Source organism: Halichoerus grypus, chromosome 11, assembly GCF_964656455.1.
Source record: "Halichoerus grypus chromosome 11, mHalGry1.hap1.1, whole genome shotgun sequence".
Classification (NCBI taxonomy): Eukaryota; Metazoa; Chordata; class Mammalia; order Carnivora; family Phocidae; genus Halichoerus; species Halichoerus grypus.
In genome coordinates, this window is record NC_135722.1 from 15,352,783 (window position 1) to 15,364,766 (window position 11,984).

At 58.7% G+C, this 11,984-nt stretch overlaps 1 protein-coding gene across 13 annotated transcripts in view; it reads left to right on the forward strand.

Annotated features, from left to right (window-relative positions):
• Positions 1–8,251, forward strand: part of AMBRA1 (autophagy and beclin 1 regulator 1) — a 170,953-nt gene extending 162,702 nt beyond the window's left edge. For 11 of the 13 annotated variants that reach the window (XM_078058089.1, XM_078058088.1, XM_036104955.2 and 8 more), the window contains 2 exons: positions 1,076–1,269; positions 6,659–8,251. In XM_078058089.1, the coding sequence (XP_077914215.1) occupies positions 1,076–1,269; positions 6,659–7,164 (700 nt within the window). In that variant the 3' untranslated portion in view covers positions 7,165–8,251. Of the gene's footprint in view, positions 1–1,075; positions 1,270–6,658 lie in introns of those variants that run through there. The other 2 variants (XR_013442346.1, XR_013442347.1) reach the window with 1 other exon arrangement.
• Positions 8,252–11,984: the final 3,733 nt, after the last annotated feature.

The following is an 11,984-nucleotide window of genomic DNA, read 5'->3' on the forward strand; positions in this document are numbered from 1 at the left end:
AACCTCTGCTCTTAGAATCTTGATTGAGAACAAACTAGGACATCCTGTGGCCCTTTCCCATCTTGGCCATGGTGTCTGGGCACACTGGGGTAAGGGGAGAAGACAGCACTAGGGAGGGATGCTGTCCCCAAGAAGTGTGCTTGTGGCCCAGGGAGAATCTGTGGACAATGCTGCAGGTGACCAGGGCCTCGGGGACCAAGCTGCTCAGAGCTGTAGCCCAGGGACAAACCCTCCCCAGGGGCCAGAGAGTAGAAACCTGGTACCGACCCACTTATCACTTAATTTATTAATGAAGACTGGAACATTCTGACAAAAAATGCTGGGTCAGTAATACACCTTAGGCAATCGCTGCTTCCTAGAGGAATTATAGGGCACAGCTAGAGGAATAGTCCCCAGAAGCAGCTAGAAAGGAGTGGCTGGTGCCTGTCACGGAAGTCCTGGGCTCCCTCTGCTGCCAGCCCCAGCTCTCCCAAGGGGCTGGCACCTGGGGAAATGCCCAAGGGAAGAGGGCTGCCGGCTTTGGGCCTGGGCCTTGCTCCCAGGTCAGCTTGTGCTGCCTGCCTTCAAGGGCCTGCTGTGGGAAGGCCCTGAAGGAGCCCAGAAGGGCTTTTCCTCCAAAGTGGAGAGCCAGGGAAGATGCCAAGAATTTAAACTGGAATCCTGTCAGCATATAGTTAGAGGGAAGGAAAAGCTAAGAGAGGAAAGGTCCTTCTGCTGCTGCTCACCCTTTGTCCCACAGATGCCAGCTCGTGGCTTCCTGAATGTAAATAAGTCTTAAGATCAGCCACCTCTCCCTCCCCAGAAAGACACTCACTGTTTAAGGGAGTGACAGAACTAGCTGGTTTGCAAACTTGGGTGGTTCTGCAGCCTCCTCTGATTGTCCCAGAGCTTGGCCTGATCCAGAGGCATGACCTGCCGTCGGGAGGGAGCCGCAGGAGCACAGGGCTTGTCTTCGGAGCCTGTGGCCTCTGCTCCAGGGGGCTGTGCCCTGAGGGTCGGTGGGGAACAGGTGGGACTCTGGGAGGCGTGCTGTCCCAAGCCCTGCCTGACTTCTGTCTGCCTCTCCCCCCGCCAGAACTAGCAGAGCTGCGTGGAGGACAGACAGAGACATGGGTCTGATGAACGCCATTGGGCTGCAGCCCCGGAACCCCGCCACCTCCGTGACATCTCAGGGCACCCAGACTCTGGCCCTTCAGCTGCAGAATGCCGAAACGCAGACAGAGAGGGAGCTACAGGAGCCGGGGACAGCGGCTTCGGGTCCTGGGGAAGGTAAGAGTCACATAATTCTAGAGGGGAATTACGACTGGGGGTCCTCTCACCCCTCCTGGCCCCTCCGCAGAGACAGGTGGTGCTGAGAAAGGGCCCTCCCCTCTCCGAAGGAGTACCCTCTTACCTGCTTGGGAACGCTCCCCCGGTGGCGCGAGGAGCCTCCTCAGGCAGGAACAGCGTTTCCCTGATCTGGCTCACTGTTCCCAGCAGGCTGAGCTGCTCGTACAGCTCTGCTCAGCTCTCACCAAGTACCCTGACCGCCCTCTTCTGTAAAACTTGGAGGATCCAGGCTGTTCTTCCAGAGAGAGCACACAGGAAGTGGCCTAGATACGGAAGAGCCTGCAGGAGAGACTCAGTGCCACAGGCTCTTGTTGCGGGACGAGCACGCGGGGCCTGGGCTTCGGGGCTGACCCACAGGGTAGCTTGTCGAGCTGCGGTTACACCCATGGCTCCCTGCCGTTCTGGCTGCGGCCGGCACACCAGCAGCCCCTTCCCTCACCTTCCTCAGGTGTGGCTCGGCCAGCCTCAGCCCTGGCTCTGTGCTGGCCTCACACTTCGGAGAACCAGTTAGCACTTCCCAGCGGTAGAGCTTGAGCCACTCTGGAGTCTGTCGGCAGCTGTGCTAAGCAGGCTCTTCTCACCCAGTTGCTCTCCTTACCCGCGCCCCAGCCCCCTTGCTGGTCGGAGCTTCAGACAAGGCAGCCTCCAGCCACACATACATGCTTTGAGTCTGTGTTGAGCCATTTGCTCAAAAAACGGCCGTGGAAGAGCCGTGGTGTGCGGGAAGCAGAGTAACAGATCTGCCTGTGTCTCCCAGGGAGCAGCTTTCCATCCTGGAGCCCCACGCAGGGCGCTGTCCCTTTACCACCGTGAATGGAGATTTTTAAAAATTGAGTCCGTTTTTTGGGCCCAGGCCACATCCTCATCTGAGGCCCATGACTCTTCGTTGGTTGTGGCCAGTTTCAGAGGCCAGCACCTCATTCCCATCGTGTCTCCTCGCCCCAGAGGAGAGCAGGTGGCGGAGGGGGAGCTGTTCAGAGGCCAGAGGCACTCTGCGGCAGGTGCAGCCATCCGGCGCTGGAGTGCGGGCAGGGTGGGCTCAGGTAGCTCGCTGCGTCGGTCTGGGGCCCATGACCTTTGCCTGGAGCTCTGCACCCCAGCCCTTCTCAGCACCCCGGTCCCTTTCAGAAAGCCCCTCACGCAGACAGAAGTAAGGGTAAAGGTGTGGGTGGTGGGGAGGTATGTCACTGACCAGCTCCATCTCTCCTGGCGCCAGGAGCCTTGTTCTGAGGTGCTTCCCCCCCGGACCACCAGCCTCTCCTGCCACTCTGGTAGCAAGGCAGGGGACCGGGAAGCAAGAGTCTGGCTCTCTGGCCCACCTTTCCCATCCAGCAGGCAGGCGTCGCAGCTCCGCACACCGCTGCCTCCGCTCTCACCCCTGCTCCTCTCTCTCCGTGTTGGCAAACTGATGGCCGCAGCTGCAGGAACATGTAGAGGAAGCCCTTAGTGAAGTTAGGTGACCCTTTTCCTGGGCCTCGCTAGAAGGTGGGGCCAGGGCGGGAACACCTGTGCACCCCTACACACCAGAGGCCCAGGGGGGTTAGTGGGGGAAACGGCCCTGCCTGACTGACTCACGTTCTGGGGCTGCCCCTCCTCCCTTAGCCCTTTTCCCGTCAGCACAGAAGGATTTCCAGGCCACTCTTCATTTTCTGACCCTCTAAAGATTGGATTAAAGTCTCTTCAGCTCTTTATAGGACTTCCAGGAAGAGCCTTCCACAGGGGAAGTTTGCAAGTTATCAGCTTTTTAGCTTGTCCACCTTCAAAGCTTCCCTACCCTGTCACTCGGAAATGGAGGGGAGCGTTCCCTGGGCTCGCTCTTTGCTCCCCACACTGATCCAGTGCCTCCCGGCATACAGTAGGCACTCAGGAAGTTTGTGGAATGGATGGATTGTGTGAAGGCAAAGGCGGCCTGCCCCTGAGCTTGGCTGTGCTCACTCCTGTCTGTCTCTGACCGCTGGAGGGGCCTTTTCTTGTCTGGTGCAGATGAGAGCCCCGCTGCAGTAGCCCAGGCCTGGGGCCAGGGAACAGCAAAGGTGGAAAGCGAGGGGCTGGAAGGCTAACGGGTCCCCCGAGGGCAGGAAAGGCAGCTCCTCCTTTCCCTTCCACTCAGCCTGGCTTCCCTCTTCTGGGCAGTGAAAGCCCCAGAATTAAATGCAGTTACAGGGCATTATGGGAACTTGCTGATCCCATCCTGGCCTCCGCACCCAGAAAGTACCTTAGAACTTGCCAAGGAAAAGATATCCTGTCAACACTAACTCAATTTCCCATTTTTCAAAGGCAAAAAGAAATGCTTTGGCTAGGGAAGGAGACAGCAGAATTAACCTCTGTGGCCACCACTGCTCCTAGAGCTAATAGCTTGGATCCCCGGCCACAGCTGCCTTTTCCCTCAGGCTCCAGTGTGTCTTCTTCTTGCAGAATGTGCTGGCTGCTTCCAGCGGCTCTTGGCCTTGGCTTGGAGTCCCCGAGAGAGCAGCTCAGCTCACAGCTGTGTGCACTAGCCGTGAGGAAGCCGGCCATGGGCACAGCTTAACTTCTTCCGTCTGGTCTCTTTTGAGCACTTACTATATGACTGATACTGGGTTAGGCACCAGGAATCCAAAGGTATCGCAGAGGGAAGCAGCTTCAGAGATGAGAGCATTGTCTTCTCCTTCGAAAGCAAGCCCAGAAAGGGAACAAACGCTTAAGCACTTCCCGCACAGCAGAGGGTGACGTGTGACCAGGTTTCACAGACTACCTTAAGTCTGGAGCACCTGTAGTCAGCCTGGGAGCCCTTTCATTCAGCCACACGTTCACGTGACAGATGGACACCAAGGGCAAGACCACGCATTAGCCACCGGACCCAAAGATAGATAAAACTTACTCTGAGGCCTGCAGGGACCTGCAGCCCAGGAGGGAGATACCACAGCCAGAGATGACACACACGGAGGCGTGGGGCACTGCGAGGGCTCAGGGAGGGAGCAGCCACTCCCAGCTGGGGTCCCCCGAAGGCCAGGTGGGAGGGGTGGTATTCACATTGACCTTGACATCCCCAGGGTGTCCCCAGTGTGTGTGAGCAGGGGCAGGCAGGCTCACAGCAGTGCCCCGTTGGCTTTGGTAAGATCATTGGTGCAGGAAGGGAGGATGGTCAGGGAAGTGGCTACGACCTGACCAGAGGGCCCTTAAATGTCATGCTAAGGCATCTTGACAACTTTGAGGGCCCTTGGAACTTCTGGGTTTTAAACAGATTAGGGACTTAACTAGAACTCAGTGAATCTGAGCTTAATTAGAATGGTAATAGCAGCAGTGTGGAGGCTGGGTGGAAAGGGAAGTAATAAGCAAGAAGCCCAGTCACGAAATACAACCACAGTCGTGGTGAGACATGGCCAAGGCCAGAGCCACGGGTGCAGTGGGAAAGGGCAGGAGGGCCTCTCCGAGGACCTGGCTGTGGCACCGCCCTGGGGGCCCCAAGGCAGCCCTGTCCTGGCCCCGGAAGGGAGCTTCATGAAAAGAGCTGATAGTTCGCTAGGCAGAGCCCAGCACAGTGAGCGACGACGCCAGCAGGCCTCGGGCCAGCCCCCCGCACGTCCCAGACCCAGCTGGGAAGGCCCTCCGTGCACAGAGTTCTGGGAAAGCAGTGGGGGTGGCAGCGAGCACAGAGCGGTCCCCAGGGGGCCTCGCCGGGCAGCCCTTTGGGCTCACAGGATAGGAGCTGTGCTGGCACCGAGGCCCTGGTTGACCTTTCCTCTTACCCTCTGCCCCACTGTTGGAAGGCTTTGCCCCCTGAGAGGAGTGCTAAGAGCCCTTCAGAGACTTTTCTTCTGCCCTGGGAGTTGGCGCTGAGCTGTCGGAGGGGGAAGCAGGGAAGGGCAGCCGCCTTAGGGGGTTGGGGGAGGATGGGGAGCGTTGATGGGGAGAAAAGGGGAGAAATGCAAACCGCAGGCATGTAAGTGAAAGCTGAGGCCGAGTCCCCACTGTTTAGTGCTGAAGAGAAGCGCCTGACGAAGACCCATGGCGTGAGGCTGCCAAGCACTAACAAGGAGGGAAAGATCTAATGGGGCCTTAGCCACCGCGAAGCTGTGGAACTGGCTGGCTGGAAATCCAGCTCTAACAAGGCAAGCAGAGAAAAGGGACTGGACAGGGAGGGAGCAAAAAAAGTCTTACAAAAATAGCTGTTGACAATAAGTACCCAAAAAAAGAAAAACCCTCACCATCAGCGCCCCCAAATCTGCAAAATCCCAAACTGGCCAGCAAGTAGCCGAAGGAAATAAATTGATAGGTAGTGCTAGCCCTGGCAGCCCCAGGGGGTCTTGATCGTAGTTGCCCACAGGCTTGGGTCAACCAGGGGGCTGAGCACAGGTGGAGGGAGGGTCCCTCAGGACGGAGCCCCACTCCCAGGCCCCAGGTTATTCACCACAGCCGTCGCCAAGTGCCCACCATGCCCATTACCCCATTTCTTTGGCCCGGCACACTGTGCAAGGTGGATGTTAAGGGACTCATCCAAGGTCACACAGCTAGTGAGCACAGAATGGATTTGAGCCAGAGCCTCCTTTGCTCCCCCACAAGGGGAGTGGGAATGCCCAGGCCTTTGGGGAAGGAACAGAACCTTCTCTCCCTCCCTGGAGATGTGGGCTGAAGCCTCAGGCCTGGGCAGTTGGCTGTCTCCAGGGAAGGATGAGGGTATCAGGCATCCAGCGCAAGCCAAGGAGAACAGTAAATGGGAAACAGCTTGGGAAAGCTGGTGGTTTCGGAAAGAGGGAAGAGAGGAGACAGAATGCCTTCTAGGGAACAGTTAAAAACCCAGTCTTCCTCGTGGGCTTTTAGGAAGTAAACAGAACAACACTGAGGGAAGACAGCACAGCTTTGAAATGAGGCAGAGCAGACTATTTGCCTTTGGGCCACACGCTGTGGGTTGCCCTCTCTTTCCACACACCAGGCAGCACGCCCTCTCTCCGGGCCAGGTCTCCCAGTTTCCCGGACAGGGAGACAGCAGACAAAGTAAGCCATCTGTGTCCACCCCAGCCACCTTCATTCATGTAGTGCCTAGCCCGCCACTTGTGCCAAATGCCCTCCTTCTGGTCCAGCTCTGCCTCTTAACTGGCTGAGTGGCCTTGGCCACCTCATGCCATCCTCAGCCTCACTTTCCCCACCAGTAGAACAGAAATGGGAATTATGACCATTTGGGGAATCTTGTCTAGCTTTCAAGTCTCTGATCCTCCGAAAGAGGGAGTTGGACTCTTCTCGTTCCTGCTTTTGGCAGAGAATCCCCCAGCTCCTCCTCACGGTGGCCTGCCTGCCTCAGTGGCCCCGGTCAGCCGCGAACCCCCTCTGTCCTGTGCTCCCTACCTTCCAGGCGAGGGCTCAGAGTCCGGTGCGAGCGGGGAAGATGCCCTCAGCAGGATCCAGCGGCTGATGGCGGAAGGGGGCATGACGGCCGTGGTGCAGCGGGAGCAGAGCACCACCATGGCCTCCATGGGCGGCTTCGGCAACAGCATCATCGTCAGCCACCGCATCCACCGTGGCTCCCAGACCGGCGCTGAGCCCGCGGCTGCCCGCGCCGCCTCGCCCCGGCCCTCCGCCTCTCGGGGACTGCTCCCGGAGCCTGGGCAGCTGGCAGAGCGGGGCCTGAGCCCCCGGACAGCCTCCTGGGACCAGCCTGGTGCCCCCGGGCGGGAGCCGCCCCAGCCACCCCAGCCGCCCCTGCCGCCTTCCTCCCCGGTCCCCTCCCCTCTCCCCCTTCCCGGCACCGAAGGACCAACCCTGCACTGCGACCTGACCAGTAACAATCACCTTGCTGATGGCGGTGGCAGCGGCCGGGGGGAAGCTGCAGGCCCCAGCAGGGAGCCACGGAACAGGTAGAGACCCATGTGTGCACTGGTGCTCCCCCTCGAACCGCTGAGCAGAAACCGGACCTCACAGCTGACTGGGAACTGTACGCGCGGAAGAGCTGCGGGCTGCATCAGGGAACAGGAGCAGGGTGGGGGGGGGATGTCGAGTGAAGTCAGAGGCAGTGGGCATGAGGCAGTCGAATGGGCAGGGCTTGCCTCGGGACTAGAACCTTCCAGGATCTGGAGCCCAGGGGAGCCATACTGCTGTGCTCCGTGTGAATGGAGGAGGAAGTGGGTATCCCTGCCATGAACCCCCCCCTTTGTCCTAGAAACATGGCTGAAGAGACTCACCCTTGGGTAGAGAGCCCCAGGAGGGTGAACTGTCTTCCAGATTGGGGCCAAACCATCCGGGACAGTGGCCGCTGGGGCAGCTTTGCCCTGGCCCCCTGTGGCACGGGTGGGGCCACTAGGAGCCCAAGAGCAGGAGGAGCAGCCTGGGCCCCAGGAACCACCTGTGTCTCTGAGCCTTCCAGAGCTTCAGCCTCTCTTTAGCATCTTACCCCACAGAGACCACAGCCAGGGCTCAGGCCAGGCTCCCAGATTCCTGAAGACAGGGCCTTCCTGCACTTACTGATGGGGGACAACCACGGAGCCAAGGGAGCAGCCTGCTTGCCTGATACAGGATGGGGTCAAGGGACGGTGGGCAGGTCCTCACTCAGGAGTGGGGGGTGTAGGCTGGCCAGCCCCCGGGGCTTGTCCACCAAGCTCCTCTCCCCCTGCCCCCTCCCCAGCCCTCAGAGCAGCACCTGTGGGTGGCAGTATTACATGAGCCCAGGCCAAAGCCAGCCCCAGGCTGGGGGAGGGGATGAGACTCCAGGTCAGAGTGTGAGGTCTCGGTCTGTGACTTAAGGTGTTGCATGTGGAATCTTGAACTGTACGTGTAGTTTCTAGTGGAGAAATCAAGGCTCTGATTATTTTGTTTTTAGTATGAAAATGTGATTTCTTTTCTGTTTGTAACTCATCATAGAAACATTGTGGTGGGAGGAGAGGGGATAGTCTGACTGCTAATGAGGGAAACACCAAAGATCTACATCATTAAAATGATGACATGCCCCTCACCAGGCTCCTCTCTGTTTGTTTCCATGGAGGATGGAGGAGGGGGTGGTGTTGGGGGTGCGGGTGGGGGAGGGGGGTCATTGAACTAAGCGGGCCCGGGTTCTGTCAGGCACTGTATCTGGTGCTGCTGTCCTATGTGGGGAGCCCTGTCTGTCACCTCAGAAGAAGCAGCCAGTCAGGTACGGGCTGCCACGTGTGCTGGGTCTCTGTGCCTCACCACCTCCTGCTTCCCCCAGGCCTGCTAAGGATTGGGGCAGCCTTAACAGTGACAGGTGGGTAGGTAAGAATGACGGAAAGTCACCCATCCTGACTGCTTCCTACCCAGGACTGGGGGTCTGGAATGAAGAGGTGACTGGGACTGGCCAGAAAGCTGCTGGATCCTCTCTGGTCCCCGGAAACCACCCGTCATGGGTGTCTGGGCTGGCCAGGCGGGGAGCTTGGTCTGGTCTGCAGGCGTCCCTCTGAGATGCCGTTTGTGGCTGCTCGGGTTCCCCTTTACTTTGTGTCCCTAGCACAGTGGCTGAAGGGCCTGCCGTAGCTGTGGGCCTTGGCCACTTTGAGTTTCAAGCCAGTTAGAAGGTGGGACGATACTTGCCCCAACTCTTACAGAAGGGTACAAGGAAAGCAGAGCCACCCCAGGGATTTTTGCCAGCAACAACTATTTCTTTTTTTTTTTTTTTTAAAGATTTTATTTATTAGAGAGTGAGCATGAGTTGGGGAGGGGGGCAGAGGGAGAGGGAGAAGCGAGGCTGGATTCAGTTCCGGGACCCTGGGATCATGACCTGAACCAAAGGCAGACGCTCAACCTACTGAGCCACACAGGTGCCCCAGCATCATCTATTTCTTGACTATCTCTTGTGTGCCCGACTCTGTCCCAGATCCTCTGGGACTTGTAGAATTACTGTACCAACAGAGACAAAACCAAAAGATTAAATGGGCAAGCAAGTAATACAAAACAGTGTGTAGAGCTATTACAGTTATGAACACTAGAATTTTCTAGAACATTTTAGTCCAGAACCCACAGAAGAGTGGGTTCTGGACTAAAAGACACATCAGCCAGCTGTGTGACCTTGGGCAAGCCACCTGCCTTTTCTCTGCTCCACTTTCTTCCCTTGTAGTAGGATACAGGGCTTGTATTATGTAACCTCTTACAGTTACTTGGAACTCTATAATTTCGAGTCATTCTAGGTCAGCACTGGAGTGGTTAGTGCCAGGCTTCTTAGAAGAGGTAGGATTTGAACTACTCATTGAAGGACCGAAGGATTGCCCCACTGCAGTCCCTGCCCTCCACCCACGCACTCCCATCCCCCAACCCCCCGGGAGAGGAATTCCTTGGTCTGACAGTATGGACTATGAATTTGTTGAATATAAACCACGTGCCAAGGACTCAATGTGTACTATCTCGATCCTCATCACAGAAGCCCTCCCAGATAGGTACTGGTACTCTCCCCCCACCCCCCGCCCCAGACCACACAACTAACTGAGCCAGGGTTTGAACCCAGATGAGAACCCGACTTGCTCTGTTATTTTGGAAAAATGAAGACACCTTGTGGATGAGAGGATCCAAATTTGGTCCTGCCTGCCTTCCTGTGCCCTGTCTAGCCAAGGATGAACCCAGCAGCTACCTGTCAAACTTTTGTGTTTCCACATCAACCCCTTCCCTTCTTTAGAAAGCCCTTGCCTGGTGGATGGAAGCTCCCCTACTAGCAGTAAAGCCTCAGGGCCCCTTGCCTGTCATAACAAGGTTGTGGGGTCAGCAGGGCAGAGCTTGGCAATCCCATTTGGAGATGAGGAATTTGGTTCAGAGGAGTTCTATAGACCCAAGTTGTCTATGAACCCAGTTGAGTCAAAGGCAGAGAGCAAACACAAAACCAGGTCCCCCGGTTCCCAACTCAGCTCTCCACAGTTCCACTGTTGGGTCTGGGATTGGAGGGGTCAACCCTACCACACGGTAAGGGTTTCAGGGAAACTGGAGCAACCTTGCCTGACGGTTTCTGGAAGAACTCAAGGCAGTGGTTGGAGACATTTCTGATTTCTGTGGCCTCCAGTCCTTGGCCTGGCTTGTTTCCTGTGTGACTTTTTAAGTATCTGGCCTCCCCCCCTCCCCATTACACACACACACACCACAATTCCACCTTCCTAGGAGCACCACCCTCTCCTGGATTTATGGCAAAGTGGAACAAGGGCAGGACTGTTATCTGATTGTCATATGAACCAACTGAGCCCCTTTCTTCATCTGTGAAGTGGGGGCAAGAACAATATCTTCTCTCGTCCTTGGTTATGAGGCTCATGGGAGACCGGATCATTCACATAAAGGACGATGGCTTTTCACTCTAAGCCTAAACAGCTAATTCCAGCTGCCCTGGGGAGCACCCAAGGACCTCTTCCTCAGTCAGCGTGGGGAACTCCACACCAAAAGACCCGCAGCGCTGGCTCTTGCCCCAATTCCCAACCCCTTCTCTGGCAGCTCCTGCCGCCTCCCCTCCACTGCCTTACCCGCCTCCACCACCCCCCTCACAGCCCCCCGCCCGGTCCTGCGGGAGGGTGGAGGGGCGGGACCTGAGTTGTTTTTCCAAGAGAAGGAACCGGCGGTCTTAAGGTTAATCGGGTGTTTGCGCTCAAAGAGTTTGGGGTGACAAGCCTCAGGACCTGGGCGTGGTGGGGGGAGGGATGAGTCCGACCCTGGCTGGCCCCAGGAAGGGTCGTGTCAGATGGAGGCAGAAACGCGGCTGCCTGGTAGCGCGGAGCGGAGCCTACAAGGTCAGGGTCGAGGCGGAGCTCTCCGAGGTGCTGAAGCCACCCGACTCGGTCCCGCGGACGCCCCAGCCGCGGACTCCCGGGCCCTCCCGCTCCTCACAGGCAAGGCCCCAAGTCCCCAGGCCCCGACCCGTGCGGTTCCGGGAGACCTCAAGAGACCGCTCGCCCTCTGGGGTCTCGTTCCGGGCTCCGCCCCGGGTGACCTTGGGCACTCAGCTTTCCCTCACAGGCATCGGTGAACTCGCCCTCCGGCCGCGGCTAGCTAGGCGGCGCGTCCCATCCCGGGGCTGGAGAGAGGATGCGCACCCCTTCCCCGGCCTGCAGCGCGGGAGCCGGGAGCCGGGCGGCGGGGGTGGGGGGCCGGGCAGGGGTTGTGTGCGATGGGCGGGCTCCTCTCTCCCTGGCGGACTGTTGCCTGTCTTCTCTCTCCAGCTCCTTCCTAGGCCCCGACGGCGCCCGTCTTCTCTGACAGCCCGGCGGCCGACATGCGGCCCTGAGGCTGGAAACTGCCGGTCCTCGGCTCTCTGCCCCGACGGAACCGTGACGGCTGAGCCGACCCCACCCACCCGTAACCTCTTGCTGGGGTCAAACACTCGCGCCTCCGAGGTCCCACTGTGAGCGGGGCCCTGTAAGGAGGGTGGTCCAGGCGGGGCGCGAGACCACCTCCAGGTCCCGGGTGCTTGGTCAGAGCGGAGGCGGAGAGCGCAGCCAGACGGGGCTGCCAGCTCCCTCCCCAGCCCGCGAGGGGGCGCCGCGTCCCCATGACAACGCGGACACCCCACCCCACCCCCCACCCCAGCCTCCCGAGAGGGCAGCGCCCCCCGCTAAGCCGTACTGTCAACCGTGGGCGGTGCCCCTACAGTGGCCGAGCGCGGAGCTGTCGGCCGGCTCCAGTGAGGGGCGCGCGTAGCTGGGGTTCCCGACGCCCCGGGTGGTGCCCCCCGCGCGTCGCAGTTGGGTGGCCGGCCCGGGGCGGGC